A 14,556-nucleotide genomic window follows, 5' to 3' on the forward strand; every position below is an offset into this window, starting at 1 on the left:
AGTACCATAACCAGGGAGGAAGACTAAGTCTGCAGAACCTCCTGCTAAAACTGCCAATGCAAACCCCACATTTGTGTACATGGATGAACTAAATATTGTTATATATCATCTTGCAATTAAGCAACACACATGATGTATATTTGGGTTTTAAATGTCATTTTAAATGTAACTATGTCCTTGAAAACTTCCATGAGAATGTGGCTCACCTTTACAGTAAAAAACAAACAACTCCCCCCCAAAAAAAAACAGTATAAGAAAGAAACAATACTGCAACGAGAATTTAAAATTAACAGAAACTCAAGAGATGATGCACCGCTGACTTCCTGGCTTAACAATAGACTTGTGTTAAAAACAGCGCATCAACTCTATCAGGTGAGTTGCTGCTGTCAAAAAAGAAAATGTGTGAGAGGCAACAAGAAAACAGCCAGCTGTCAGACATGTCACCTGAAAAAAGAAAGGTCCAATTTATTTACCTCCCTATAACACGCTTAAGTAACAGCTGGGCAGCATATGAGGGAAACAAGGCAGTTATTTGTTTACCTTTGCTATCAGTTCACCAAGTAAATCATCAGTGGTATTACATTAGTTGAAGCATGGTATTTCTTTGAAGAACTGCTAATTACAGTGTAAGGTTATTATCAAGTCTCTGTAAAACTCTAAGAACCTTAACGAGTTCACTAGGTCATGCCAACCAGGGATCAACAAAAGCACATTTTTGTTTGAAAGACAGATACATACTCTCACAAACACTTAACTTACTTCTATCCAATTCTCCCCAGAACAGTGAGGAAACTTTTAGAATTCAAAAGTATTTAATGTCTTCTTCTTGTATAATGAAAAAGAAGTTTAATAACAGGAAAGCAAGCTCTGGTTCAACTTAGCAGCAAATCTCTGAACTTTAAAACACATTGTTCCCCCACCTCATTAGAGGGATGACAATGCTCTCCTTCCCATTCGCCCTCCAGCATCAGGTAAGTTTCATACTCAACAGTACTCCCCTCCCCAGCTTCCCTACCACTGGTACAACAACAGCATTCAAGATGTAAAAGTATGTAAGGCCACATGCTTGGTAAGTATCAAGTGGCAGACACAGCTAGTTACCAGTTAGAGGAATGCTTCTTGTCACACCTATTTTACCATTCCAGAGTTTGCCAGGAAAGGTCTGGTTTCATCATTGAATGAATGAATGGTCAAAGACAAAACTTCTTTCTCAGATGGGGCGCTGGAGTCTGCCTGCCAACACAGCTGTGCTGGCACAAACCTGGTGGAAATGTGCCCTCTCCTGGAAAAAACCTTGTTTTCCTGACAATGTGGCTATGAACACACCTTCCTATCTGTCTCTGCTCCTGGGTTTTGTCAAGATTGGACCAGCAAACATAAAGCAAATCACCTGAACACACAATGTTTCCCACACAGTTTTTCTTTCCCGAAATCAAGCTGGCTAAGGACATGACAGGCATTTCTTCAGGTTGGAGACAGCAACATCCAAATCCCCATTCCCACAGCAAGCTGGGAGCTGCTATACTTCAACCACAGCACCACTGCATTCCTGTGCTACACAGACACGCAGAGAGCTGAAAGAGTCACGCCATCATTGCCATACTGTAGGTAGAGGGCCTGAGACCACATTTCTTATTGCTGCCTTCTCCCAACCATTTACAGGGCCAGATCCATAGAATGAGATGGGGAATGTAACCTGAACCCATCCAGGCAGGAACTCCTGTCTCCTGCCTCACTCCTGCCAGGTAATGAGAAAATGAGAGAATTCATAACCTCTGGGCAGCTAGCTCTCTCAATGAAAAATTACACTAATTATTCCCCATTCCAGAGAGGTATGCAGGAAGGAAAATGGAAGGCAGGAACCAAGGGGACACAAAGAGTATTCTGAAGCAAGCCTACAACCCTTATATTGTATAGTTTATGTCTGAAGGGCAATTATTCCTCCAATATGTGATGCCTCACATTGTTCAAGAGCAACTGTTCACATCTTCAATTACAGCACAGAAATGCCCTGTTTGTAAGGCAGCACTTTCCTTTGCTGCAGTGCACTTAGTAATGCATTTAACTCTTCAGAGCACTAAGGTTCATAACAGGATTCTTGAATTAGCAGCACTGCAGGCTCCTTACAAACCTGATCACTCAGAGTTCAACAGCCCAGTTGCCCATGCATCACCTTCCCGGCTCACAGGGAGCTTGCACACAGCCTTTCAGTTCCAAAACTACTGTGAAAGTCTTATCTACTTGGTGATCAGCTTTCATCACTGGATCCCTTCACATCAGTCAGTGCAAGAGTTCAAAGACAGGTCCAAGTCCAGATTTGCAGCCTCTGGATACATAAGAGTCCCACTGTTTTGAATAGTTATCCCCACTAACAACTCCATCAGAGTTTTTCTTTCATGCAAAACTACCTCTGATGTCAGTGAACCAAATGACTAAGCAGGCAGCAGTAGCAGTAGTATGAATCAGGTCCAGTGGGAATCTTGCACATACTGAAGTGGATGATAGCATATGCTTCCTTTATAAAAATACTGTCATAAAAACCACAGATACAAAAAAGCTAACTTACATTCCACATTAAACACCCAAAAGGTATAGCATACTGGAAAAGAGAAAACATTTATCTCCCCTGAAGCTTTTTCAATAATAAACGCATGTACAATCATATAGATTTGTGCAGCACATCCTCCTGGACAAGAATAGACTTAGATTAGATGCTAACCGAATGCTTACTTCTAAGAGCAGTTCTTGAGAAAGCAAGTTCAAATTCACCAACTCCTGAGGAAGCACCTCCAGTGAAATGCCAATCATCTGTTGTTTGCAGCACAATTACTGTAGTTATTCAGACAAGTCTGGCCTATAGAGCTATTTGAAATAGGATAGACAATCCAAGCCTGGAAGTTACCAGATAAACAAGACTGCAGAATACTGCTGGTACTGCAACATTCAATTCAGTAATTGGTGTGCCACTGATACAAAAATGTAATTCACAGCTCCTGCACTGTAGAAAGGACAAACAAAAGCAGTAAGCTGCTTGGGAAAGAAGAGTTTCCTCTTCAGGCTTTCCCAGAATGCTGACTGCCCGCGTGCATGTAAAAAGGTATCGTAGTGGACATATGTCCGTTCATACTCAATGTACAAGGCCTCACTGCTTGAATATTCAGGCACACGAGGCTACCCAAAATGTCATTGTGTCTTATCTAAAAGACTATCTGACTTCAAAACACAGACTGTGATTTTCAGAAGTGCTGAAAATCCAAAGCAACTGGATATCGGTAATGTAGCTATAAAGAATTCCTAAGGAAAGCATTGATGCCATAGCCTACACAGAACAGCACAGTCTTAAAACATACTCAGGAGTACATTTTAAAATGAAGTCCCAGCCTTAACACAGAGTTCCTTATGCTTTATACTTTTTATACAATCACAGAATGATTTGGATTGGAAGGGGCCTTAAAGCTGACCAAGTTCCAACTCCCCTTGCCATGGGCAGGGACACCTTCCATTAGACCAGGCTGTGCAAAGTCCTGTCCCAACTGGCCTTGAACACTTGTGGGAATGGGGATATATCCTTGTGCAGTATCAGCCATGGTCTGATCCATCACATACAGTACTTACAGAGTTTTGGGATGTATATACTATTCAGAAGCCATGGTATAAGTGTTTTTGTAGCTATTCTCTGCACCAGCTTCCCACTTAGATACATTTATTTTGCAGAATGACTCACTTCTCCTTAAATTAAACCACTTCCATTGTAAGCCACCCTAATAGCCCAAAAACATTACTTTTACTTTCACACCTTAGTGTATTTGACACCACCAACATTGTTCAGTCCAGTCCTTAGACAAGTCTCCCCCTTCACTTTCTTGGTCAACATGAGATTAGCTCTGTTGTTTACAGCATGGTGCTAATAACTGCAAGGTTGTGGTTTTGATCCCCATATGGGCCATTCACTAAGAGCTGGACTTTACAATCCTTGCAGGACCCTTCCAACTCAAAATATTCTGTGATTCTGTGAACATGCAAACCCCTGGTAGTAGGCTTTTAAAAGCGGGCAGAAAAATTATCTTTCTGAATAAATTCTCATTCTGATTTGAGCAACCAAATTGCACTCACATGGAATGAATAATTATTATTTATAAAAAATTAAGTCTTGTCCATTCTCAATCTTTGGAAGTTAAAAGAAAACTCGGATCTAAAGGAACCAAGCAAAGCAATTCTTTTTTTCCCTTCTAACTCCACCTAGATGTTAATTGGTTACCCTTTTCAAATGGTAATATTTGAAATACGAAAATAAATTGTGAAAACCTCTAGAATATAAGATATTATATTTAAGAAATACGTCAAGCTCTGTACTACAGGATAAACAGCATGCATCAGAATGATGCATGAGGATGCATCAGAATGGAACAGTGGGGACATCCTGTGGCCACTTATATTCTTTACACTTGAATGTTCACATTATTATTTTTAATGCATTTGTTCAATGACTTTAGCATATTACATGCAAAGTCACTTAATAACGTGAGAGGGCCTGAAAGCAAAAGAATTTACTCAGTAAACTTCCCACCTACCACTTTATATAATCTCTTCTCTGAAGTTGCTGTGCTCTCTCCGTTTTCAAGATCTTTTTTTCTGGGTTATCTAGCTTCCAAGCTGAAAAGAAAAGAAAAAATTAAGGAGCTTGAGCTGGTCTAGATGACACCACTAACCCCTCACAGCCACGCATACAAGTAAAAAAACAACATTCTAATTTAATTTATTTAGATTTACAGCAGTGTTCATAAAAGGCGTGTACTTCTCAGATCTAGGCATTCTGCCAACAGGAAAAGTACTAAGAGATTAAATACATGTGCAGAGCACCTGCCAATATTGTAAGCTAAGCAACTGCAAGAAAACAAAAGGCTGGCAACTCTTGTGAATCTGAACACACTTCCTTTCATCCCCTTCCCTCCAGTTTCAAGACAGATATGTGTGCAGAGTATGAGACTTGAGTGCTCCTCACAGACAAATTCTCTCTGTTTTCATACTTGCACAATGGACTTCAGCTATACATCTTGAAGAAAAGGGTTCCCAGCCAGTTCACGGGACAACTGTGGCTTTACCAGTCAACATCATATTTATGTACTCACTTCTGATCTCTTTGACTTCACCAATTTTAAAAACAAAAAGCAAATTAACTTCAAGGACAATTAATTTGTAAGGTTTATATGTGCATATTTTTTCACTATTGGAAAGAAGAATATTTTCTTTTGAATTCACAACTTCAAGCAATTCGTCATCTGCCTACAGATTAAGTTGCCTACAAAAGGCTGGGGATAGGCAGTGCCAAATCCCAGAGCGTGTGTTCCCAAAAGGAGGCCCTGCAGTTTGCATGGTCCACAATTTGAGTCAATTTAGCGTGGCATTCCAGATGGAATGTAACCATGTACATCCCCCAAGTGTGTTGCAGCTGTATAATCCATTTAGGAGATCTGTTCTTGTACATATCTTCTTTAAAGTGAAACACACATCTCATCCTTCCAAGCAAGACATTCACGTTTTCCATCAGGAACAGACCTTGTTATTTGCCAGTCAGAGGAGCTGTCATCTCAAACAACATCCTGCAGGAGAAACTGCACTACACGCCTCAAGCAGTTCACAGGCACTACAAATCAAAATTCATCCAAGCACACTGAGGTGATATAGCATTTCTGAGCTCCAAATACCACTGTCCACTAAACTGAACCTTTAAAATAATCACACTTGAGCTAAAACCAAAGCAGTCTAGCTTATTCTCAGTGTTGAACAGGTTGCTTAACTGTGCTTAGACTGCACAGGTAAAGGTTGTACAGATGTTACAGTCAAGGCAAAAAAATCTGTTCTCCACTACCTGTAAAAAACAAGAGTTGATAATTATCAGTTTATAATTATCAACTCAGCCTAAATCTGCTCCCACAAAATACGCCTCTCAGCTTCTCTCACACTTGTCATCTACAGCAATATTAGAAATTATCTAGTGATTCATCTTGAAAGCATTTTTCATGCATGCTCATACTAAAGATTTTTTCCCATCTAAATATTCACATACAAAACACTTTCAACAAAGATGTAGCTGTGAGCTGAACCTGAGTTTGCTCAAATCCACTATAAAGTGGGCTTGTAAGCACTTGTTCCAGAGTACACATGTACCTCAGCCACCATGATTACCCAGCCTGTGGCTAGTTAACATTCCCACAAAAAACTACTAAAAAGATTACTTTCTAGCTGTTCTAGCCATCCCATTCTATTAAAAAAAACATACAACATAGCTTTTGTCAGTGGTATTACTTATGATGCATCTGGTAAAGAAAAAAAATACCTGGAAGCACCAGAGGTGATCAGAACAGCTTGAGGGTGCCACTTAAGCAGAGGGTAGAATTTCACAGTCTTAAAGGAGGCAAGAGGGACTGCTTGGGCATGCTTTGCTTTATTCCTAAAATCCACTGCCACTTACAAAGATTGCTGCTCTAGTGCCTTCACATTCTGCACACAGACCTTCCTTCTCACCCCCACACCATGCATCTGTAGCAATAATTAGACCTACAAATGTGCTGGTATTGGACACTCACCCCAATGCATCAGGCTGTGCACTTCCCCACCATTGTACAAGGAAACAACTGAGAAACACCTGTGCGAAATAACACCAGACTAATCCACTATTAAAAGTCACAGTTTGTGCTCTAGTCTGCAAGGGTTTCTGTTGAAGAAAGGTGCTGAGCTGCCAGTGAATCATCACTGGAAAAGATACTCTGAGACCACGACAGCTTAACAAACAACTCTGAAAGGATTTTACAGAGCCCATGTCTCCTATCATGCTTGTATAAGCTGTTTACAACAAGGGGCTAAGAAAGGAATCCTCGGGGAGCCACACAAGGGGGCACATTCTTCCCGGAAGAGTTATGTGATTTTTGAAATGAAGTAATCTGATGTATAGATGAATGAGACAATAAACAGTTTTTAGAGAGGAAAATGATTACGCTGGATTCTGAAACTAAGCACAGCAGGCAGCAGGCTTACAGAGAGGTGTTGGAAAGACTCATACCATTTCCTAAAAGGTGATATGCTTAATCCCTCAGAAAAGGAAGATTTAACTGTTACCATCACTCTGAAATGTAATACCAGATCTCATAGGTACAATGCAAGCATAAACCCTTCTCATGGCTTCATCTGGCACATGATTTAAGTTACTCTTCTATTCTTAAGGCAAATGCTCAGGACTATACCACGTATTATATATATCACCATAAATCCATCAGAAAGCATTTCCCTTAGCCATGAAAAGAAATCCATACTTGTTGACATGCCACTGCAGTAGAGACTACTGTCCAACTACTTTTGTGCTACATTATCAGAAATGACACGCCCACCTCTCAAGATTCACCACATTCCTACCAAAGTGAAATGGTTGAGCCCGATGTGCATCATAATGGGGAAAATAATATTAAAAAATACACCAGATTAAAAATTAATCTCCTTGTTAATGTTAAGTGTGGTTCTCTTCAAGTGAAACTTGAGAGAAGACATCATGGAACAACCTGCTCTGTTGATCCCTAGGTTAAATCTATAGAATGTATATGGAGTGAGAATATCAGCTGTTAAGTGCTTTCACATTTTTCTCAGATGAAGTCTATTTTAAGAGGGTAATCATAAAATAATACTTAATAACAAATAAAACAAAACATACCAACCAGGAGTTTCTTTAGCCACTTCTGTAAGTCATATACAACTGCCGTGTTAAAAAAAAAAAATTAATACAAGCTGATCAGTTGGAGATGATGATTTTGAAGACTGATGGTCTTTTTTGTGTTTATACACACTGTATTTAGTATATTCGATAAACTAAATATGTCCACAGTCCTAGCAGCATGAGGATGCTTCTACAACAAACAAGTCAACAACAACAAAGCCAGCTCAGCTGTTTTGTAGCCTCTGGCAATAAGTGCTGTATATTTATATAAACCTCAGGACCAAACCGTTGTACACTGAACTGCTCTTCAGTGAGAAAGCAAGCATCTTTTTCCCATGTGCAACTGACTCACTAACGTCCATAAGATACAAAATCTATACCACCCAAACATTCCTTCTCACGGGATATAAACAATAACACGTGATCTCACGGGATACAAATAATAACACCAAAAACAAGCAGGACTGACGAGTAGTGAACAGCAGGTACACAAAACACTCTTAGACCTCTGGGTTTTACCTCACACTCCAGTCTCCCTGGGTCCTTTCTAATTACCCATCCATGTAACATTCATCATTCCCAAAGCAGAGGCAAAAAAGTGGAATTAAAATTATTAGCTCGACATGAGAACATGAAAACACATAAACCTGGGCCACCCTAATGCCATTATTTTTTTAAACGTCTTGCTAATACAGTGACTGATTCAGAGAAGCATGTTTTCAGACATTCATGGCAGTCAAGTTGCCTCTTACTTAATACAACCCTTTCTCCTTCCCTCCTGCTGCCCGATGTCTTCTCTCCCTCTGTCATAAGCTGTTCAGCTTCATGGTTCAGATAATCATACCTTTATTTACACAAGTTGGTGTTTAAAACAACTACCTCAAAAGAAAAGTTCAATTAGAAATACTAAAATCAGATCTACAAGATCAGCCATGTGAATATATGCATAAGTAACTCCCCAGTGGTCATTTTAGTAAAGTCTCTATCTCTGCACAGACAAAACAAACTGCAGGAACAAACCGTAAGACTCTGGAGCAGCTACCGTGTGACAACTCATTTAAATTTGTGATCCCTGCACTAACTTATGAGGAACAACTTGCACGAGAAAGACTATTCGTATAAGCTGAAGTAAACAAAATCACGTCCTTTACTTTTTGTATAGATCACCATGCGCATGCATAGCGCTATACGCTATACGGCACTAAAATATTTAGTTTAATTAAGAAACAAATATTGCCACATAGAAGAACAAATTCCCGAGTAAGTCCTTTGCTTTATTAAATCCTATAATGAGATAATATGACATGTTCTTTCTCCTTCATATTTTTTAAAACCATCTCTCATGCTTCAATACGTGACTAATGAAGGGTAGCTGATTGCCCTGATGTCTGTTGACACTGTCTGTCCCTCTCCCGCTCCAACCAGCGGCTGTTTCAGGCTGCCGGCCCTCGGCCAGCAACAGACAGAAATAGTCCTACAAAGATGTCACTTTGGACAGCAGTCGCTGAGACAGCGGGTTGGAGGAACCGGCTTTCTTTTGCACTGAACATCATCTATGTTTGGGAGAGTCAGCAGGACGCGAGCCACTGCTTCGGGCTCCGGGCCCTCCCCGTGACGGCCGCCGCTCCTTCCCGGCCGGCACCGGGTCCTCCCGGGCCCCGCTCGCCCCGGCAGGGCCGGACGCCAGGTCCCAGTGGCGCCGCCCCGAGCCCTGGGCACGTCGGTTCCCGCGGAGGCCGCACCCCTCGCTCACCGCCGGCCCGGCCGAGCGCCACACCTCCCGCAGCCCCGCTCCCGGAGCCACCTGCCACTGTCGCCGGGCCCGCCCCGCTCCCCAGGCCCGCCCAGCGCCCCGCCCGCCGGGCACAGCCGGCCCGGCCCCCGCAGGGCCCTGAGGGGGCACGCGCGGGGCCCGCGGGGCTGGGCAGGCGTGGAGAGGCCGCGCTGCCCCCTCGTCCCTGGGAACGAGCCACGGAGGCCGGTCTCTCTTTTTTTTTTTTTTTTTCCTTTTTTACCTTTTTTATCCATTCGCAGCCGCCCTCGCACCAGTGTCGCCTCGAGGCATCCCTTCCCTCACTGAACGCCCATGAGGCGCCCGCAGGGACGCGGCCGGTCCGCCGCGGGACCGTGCAGCGAGGGAAAGGACAAAAATAAAACCCAGTTCCGAAGCGCTTCCCAGTGCCCCTGAGACACCAGTCTGGCTGCTGCCCCGCGGCGCTGCCCCGGCAGAGGGCGGCCAAGGGCAGCGCCGCCGTGCCCGCCGATGCCCGCCCCGACGGTGCCGGTGCAGCCGCCAGCGGGCGGGGACGGGGCAGGGACACGGGCGGCTGCTCGGGGGTGCCCGGCACCACCGGCCCCGCTGTCGTGCCTGGGCCGCAACAACGCGCCGTTCGCGGCTGCCGAGTGTCGGGACGGCCCGTGGGTGCCGCCAGCAGCCACTGTGTAAAATACACGCGTGCCGGGCGGAGAGTCGCCCCTCCGCGTGTAACGTTGCGGAGGTTCCGCTCGGTAGCGCTGCCACTCTGGCACGGAGAGCGGGGTGCTGATCTCCCCCAATGTGCCCGTTCTCCCGGGGATTAGAACATCTGAGAGGGATTCCCAAACGCGGCGCTCCCAGCTCGGCCCGCAGCCAGGCGCGCCCGCGTGGGGATGCCGCTTACGGGATGACCCATGCGCGGCCCTTTCCCTGGGGTCGCCGGCCGGTCGGCACACACACGGGAGGCACAGCACTGCAGGAGAAGCCGGGCCGAGCCGCAGACCCCAACGCTCGCCGCTGTGGGTCGGACCGCCCCGTTCTACCATAGGGGAGGCGGCCCGAGCCGCACGACAGGGACCAGTAAGGTCCCAGTCCCGGGAGGATGTCCCAGTCCCGGGAGGATCTCACTGCGGGAGTGTCCCAGTCCCGGGAGGGTCCCAGTCCCGGGAGTGTCCCAGTCCCGGGAGGATGTCAGTGCGGGAGGGTCGCAGTCCCGGGAGGATCTCAGTGCGGGAGGGTCCCAGTCCCCGCGGGCCCGGGGGAGCGGCGCGGGCGGGCTCCCCATTGGCCGTTGCTAGGTGACGTGCGCCGCGCCACGTGACGCGCGTTAAATGCCGCGGCGGCGGCGCGCGGCGCGCAGAGCGCTTCCCGCGGGCGCGGCGGGAGCGGCTGCACCGCCCCGGCGGAGCGCGGGCAGCGCCGGGCATGGTGGCGCGGCCCTGAGCGCCTGGCCCTGAGCGCCTGGCCCCGTGGGGACGGCCCGGCGGCGGCGGCGGCCCGTGCCCCGGCGGGCGGGGGCGCGGGATGACCGGGGTGCTGGAGAGTTTGGTGCCGGACATGCACGCCAGCCAGATCTCCGCTGGCAGCTACCACCAGCGCGGCGGCCTGCACAAGCCGCAGGAGTCCCCCACGCTGCCCGTCTCCACGGCCACCGACAGCAGCTACTACACCAACCAGCAGCACGGGGCGGCGGGCGGGTCGCCCTACGGCCCCGTGGGCTCCTACCCCTACGCGGGCGGCGGCGCCGCCCCCTACTCTGCCAAGGCCGCCTACGACGTGGGCTACGCGAGCGCCTACGGCTCCTACGGGCCCTACGGGAGCAGGGCCTCTCCGGCCAACAACGACTCTGGTACGTCCGGGCCCCGCGGGGGACGCAGCTCGGTGAGCCGCCGGGAGTCCGGCGGTCCCCTCCAGGCCTGGCGAGGGGGCGGTCGGGTTCCGACAGCCGGGGTGGGCCGGGAGAGCGCTCGTTCTCGGTGGGTCACCCCGACGGGGCGGGTGGTGATGCCGCACTGCGGGCGTGGCCCGGGACGGCGAGGTCGCTTTTCCTCATCGGGGTCGCCGTTTCTGCCGCAGCAGAGAAGGAAGACTGCGAGCCGGAGATCAGGATCGTGAACGGGAAGCCCAAGAAAGTGCGGAAACCCCGAACCATCTACTCCAGCTTCCAGCTGGCGGCTCTGCAGCGGCGCTTCCAGAAAACCCAGTACCTCGCCCTGCCCGAGAGAGCGGAGCTGGCGGCCTCCCTCGGCCTCACACAGACACAGGTAGGGCTCTCCCACCGCGAGGCCCCGGGCGCATCTCGCCTCTCGGTGACCGTTCGTCCTCTGAGGGGTCGGATGCAGGTGTAGGTGTGGGAGGAAGACCGGCCCACGGCGCCTCGACGGCCCAGGGGCGGGAGTGCCGGCGAAGCAGTAGCACCGCCGAGGCAGTGCCGGGACTGCTCGGGGCTGTGAAACCTGCGCGTCCCTGCCCCGCCGCGGGCGACCCGGGCGCCGGAACGGCGCCGCAGAGGCTGCGGACGCCTGACTCCCCCTTTCTCCCCAGGTGAAGATCTGGTTTCAGAACCGCCGCTCCAAGTTCAAGAAGATGTGGAAGAGCGGAGAGATCCCAGCGGAGCCGCCTCCCCGTCGCAGCGCTTCGCCGCCGTCCCCCTCCTCGCCCCCCGCCTGGGACTTTGCTCCGCACCCGCGCACGGCGGGCGGCGCCGGCACCGCCAGTCCCAGCCCCGCCGCCGCCTTCCTCGGTAGCTATTCGTGGTACCCACCGGCGCCCGGCGGCCCGGCGCACCTGCCGGCGGCCGCTCCCCTCCCGCAGCCAGCGCAGCCCCCGCACCACCACGGCGGCGGTAGCATCTTCTAGGCGCTGCAGAGACTTGAGCCTGCGGACCGCGCCCGGCAGCCGCGGGCCACAGAGGTGCAGCACTGGTGTTTTGGTGAAGCCTGTCTCCAGCCATTCCGGCGGAGAGGAACCGCTCCGTGCCCCGTCCCTCCCCGTTGTCCCGTGTGCGTTCAGCCCCGTGGGTCCGCCCTGCCGCCGCCAAAACAACCACTCTGCGGAACAAGTACCCACCTCCTTCCCTTCATCCTTCTTCATCCTCTCTCCCGGCATTTTCATCAAGCCACCGGTGCAGAACTCTGGTTAACTTTATTTTTTATTTTTTTAAAATTGATAGGTGCCTTTGCGGATAACCTCACCTCGATGTTGGGGATTAAAAAATAAAACGATAAAAAAAAAAGATAATTTTTATATGTAGATTTGAAACAGAAGCCTCACGTGTTTAAGGTATCGTTTTTAGCCGTGAACGAAACCGTCCGGCCCGGCTGAGTGCTGGTCGCAGGCGGCGGTGCCGGCGTGGCTACCGCCCGTGCGCTGCCTCCGAGCGGGTTTCGTGCCCCGACGGGGCTTCCCCGGGGTCGGGTGCCGAGCCGCGGAGAAACCTCACTTCCACCACCACCCCCGCCGGCAACCTTGCCACTAACCCTGCCCTTACGCCGTTTGATGTCTAGAATCGTGGGGAAGAAAAAAAAAAAAAACCCAGGGTATTTTTTGTTATTTATTATGGAAAACTTAAACACTCTTTAATGTTTCTTTTACAATCAGCAGAGATTATTTAAATAAATTATTGTTTCCATGGTGCCCACGCTGAGTTTATTTGGGGAGGGGAGAGGTTGGGGGTGTCGATCCGGGCGTTCGCTGCTCCACCCCCTCCCAATTGCAACTGTTGCCGCAAGCGTGCAACTTCCCCCCTTCCCTCTTTTCCCGTCTACAATAAAATCTCGCCCCTGCCAGTCTTCTCGGCGAGGCCATGAATCACTCAGCGCTGCCTGCAGCAGCCCCAGAGCCACCCCCCCCCTCCCCTCCCCGCCTGCTGGCGCCAGCGACATTTCACCCGGATCTCCTGCCGTCTCCTGGCTTCGCAGACGGTCCGGAGGGGTTTGGAGCACGGCCGTGTCCGAGGACCTCAGTGCCCCTGGAGCTGGTCCCCGGGCGCAGCCCTGCCCCAGAGACATTTCGTTGTGCCACTCCGGCGGTGGCACCCAGGCCGGCAGCCTGCGTGAGAGCTTTGCTTGAGCCAGAGCCGATGGCTGCCCCCGAGCCGCTCTGTGGCTCTTCGATGCCTGGAGGCACCTCTCCGAGATGTGCCTCTGGAGGACTGGACCCCCTAGAATGTTCCCCTCTGGGATGCAGCCCCCCAGCCTTCAGCCCTCATAACTCCTCTGGGATGCACCCCACGAGGATAGGATCCCTCCACGCTTCACTCTTTTCCAGGCAGCACGCCCTCCCAGTTGCACCTTTCTGAGATGTATCCCTCGAGGTGTGGACCCCTCCCTGATTTAGCCCGCTGGAATGCTCCATTCCATTCCACTCCCTGCAACCCTCTGAGCTGAACCCTCACTTTATGACCTCGGCTGCACCCTTCGGGGCTGCCCCCCCTAGGGATGCCCACCTTCAAGCTGTGCCCTTCCAAGCTGTAACCCTGAGGGGTGTATCCCTTAGGGCTGCATCCCTAGAAATCCTGGAGCTGGAAAAAGCAAAAAGGGGTGTTGGGGGTTGTGGGGGGTGTCTTTGGCCCTTGTCGCCCCGAGGGACCCACCATCCTTGGAGAAGGCAGCGGGAGAGAGAGCCGTGAGGAAGATCCCGCTGCAGACAAGTTGATGAAGAGGCCCAGGCTAGCTTGCCCGGAGTAGGGAATGTGCAGCCCGGACGAGACTCTCCCGACAGGCCTTAGCATGAGGAGCTCGGGCGGGGCCGGGGAAGGCGGAGGGGGGCGGCCCCACAGGAGACACGTCGGGAGGAGTGGGGGAGGCGGGAGGGCAGGTTGCTCCTGAGAGCTTGGGGAAAGCTTGGGGGCGAGGGGAGGCGGGGGTCGAAGGAGGAGTGAGGAAAAGAGAAGAATGAAGGGGGTGTTGGAACTCGGGTGCAGAGGAAGCGAGAGGAGGGAACGGGAGAGACAAAGGGGGAAGTGGCAGCTGCCCTCCGGTCCCGGCGCTGACCCGGCGGCGAGGACGCGGAAGAACCGCCCCGGGAAACAGCGGGGCCGGCCCATCCCGTATCTCTCCCCTCCTTCACCCTCCCACCGGCCGCGGGGAGACCC

General features: G+C 50.1%; 1 protein-coding gene across 2 annotated transcripts; it reads left to right on the plus strand.

Moving 5' to 3' along the window:
- Window positions 1–10,985: 10,985 nt before the first annotated feature.
- DLX2 (distal-less homeobox 2) lies at window positions 10,986–13,097 on the plus strand. Of its 2 annotated transcripts, none has more exons than XM_050340232.1 (3): window positions 10,986–11,310; window positions 11,538–11,725; window positions 12,006–13,097. In XM_050340232.1, exons 1-3 carry the CDS (start codon window positions 10,986–10,988, stop codon window positions 12,318–12,320), a joined length of 828 nt encoding a protein of 275 aa, XP_050196189.1. In that variant the 3' UTR covers window positions 12,321–13,097. The 2 variants fall into 2 exon arrangements, with proteins under 2 accessions (XP_050196189.1, XP_050196190.1); XM_050340233.1 differs by having other exon boundaries at window positions 11,541–11,725.
- The last annotated feature ends 1,459 nt before the right edge of the window (window positions 13,098–14,556 follow it).

The sequence above is a fragment of the Myiozetetes cayanensis genome, unplaced genomic scaffold (genome assembly GCF_022539395.1).
Source record: "Myiozetetes cayanensis isolate MyiCay16 unplaced genomic scaffold, myiCay2020 scf9, whole genome shotgun sequence".
Taxonomy (NCBI): Eukaryota; Metazoa; Chordata; class Aves; order Passeriformes; family Tyrannidae; genus Myiozetetes; species Myiozetetes cayanensis.

What these genes read in the sequence shown, in the direction of transcription:
- DLX2 (XM_050340232.1), top strand. Translation starts at nt 10,986, where the DNA reads ATGACCGGGGTGCTGGAGAGTTTGGTGCCGGACATGCACGCCAGCCAG. An exon ending in TCCGGCCAACAACGACTCTG is followed by an intron (nt 11,311 to 11,537) that starts GTACGTCCGGGC and finishes TTTCTGCCGCAG; the next exon opens with CAGAGAAGGAAGACTGCGAG. An exon ending in TCGGCCTCACACAGACACAG is followed by an intron (nt 11,726 to 12,005) that starts GTAGGGCTCTCC and finishes CTTTCTCCCCAG; the next exon opens with GTGAAGATCTGGTTTCAGAA.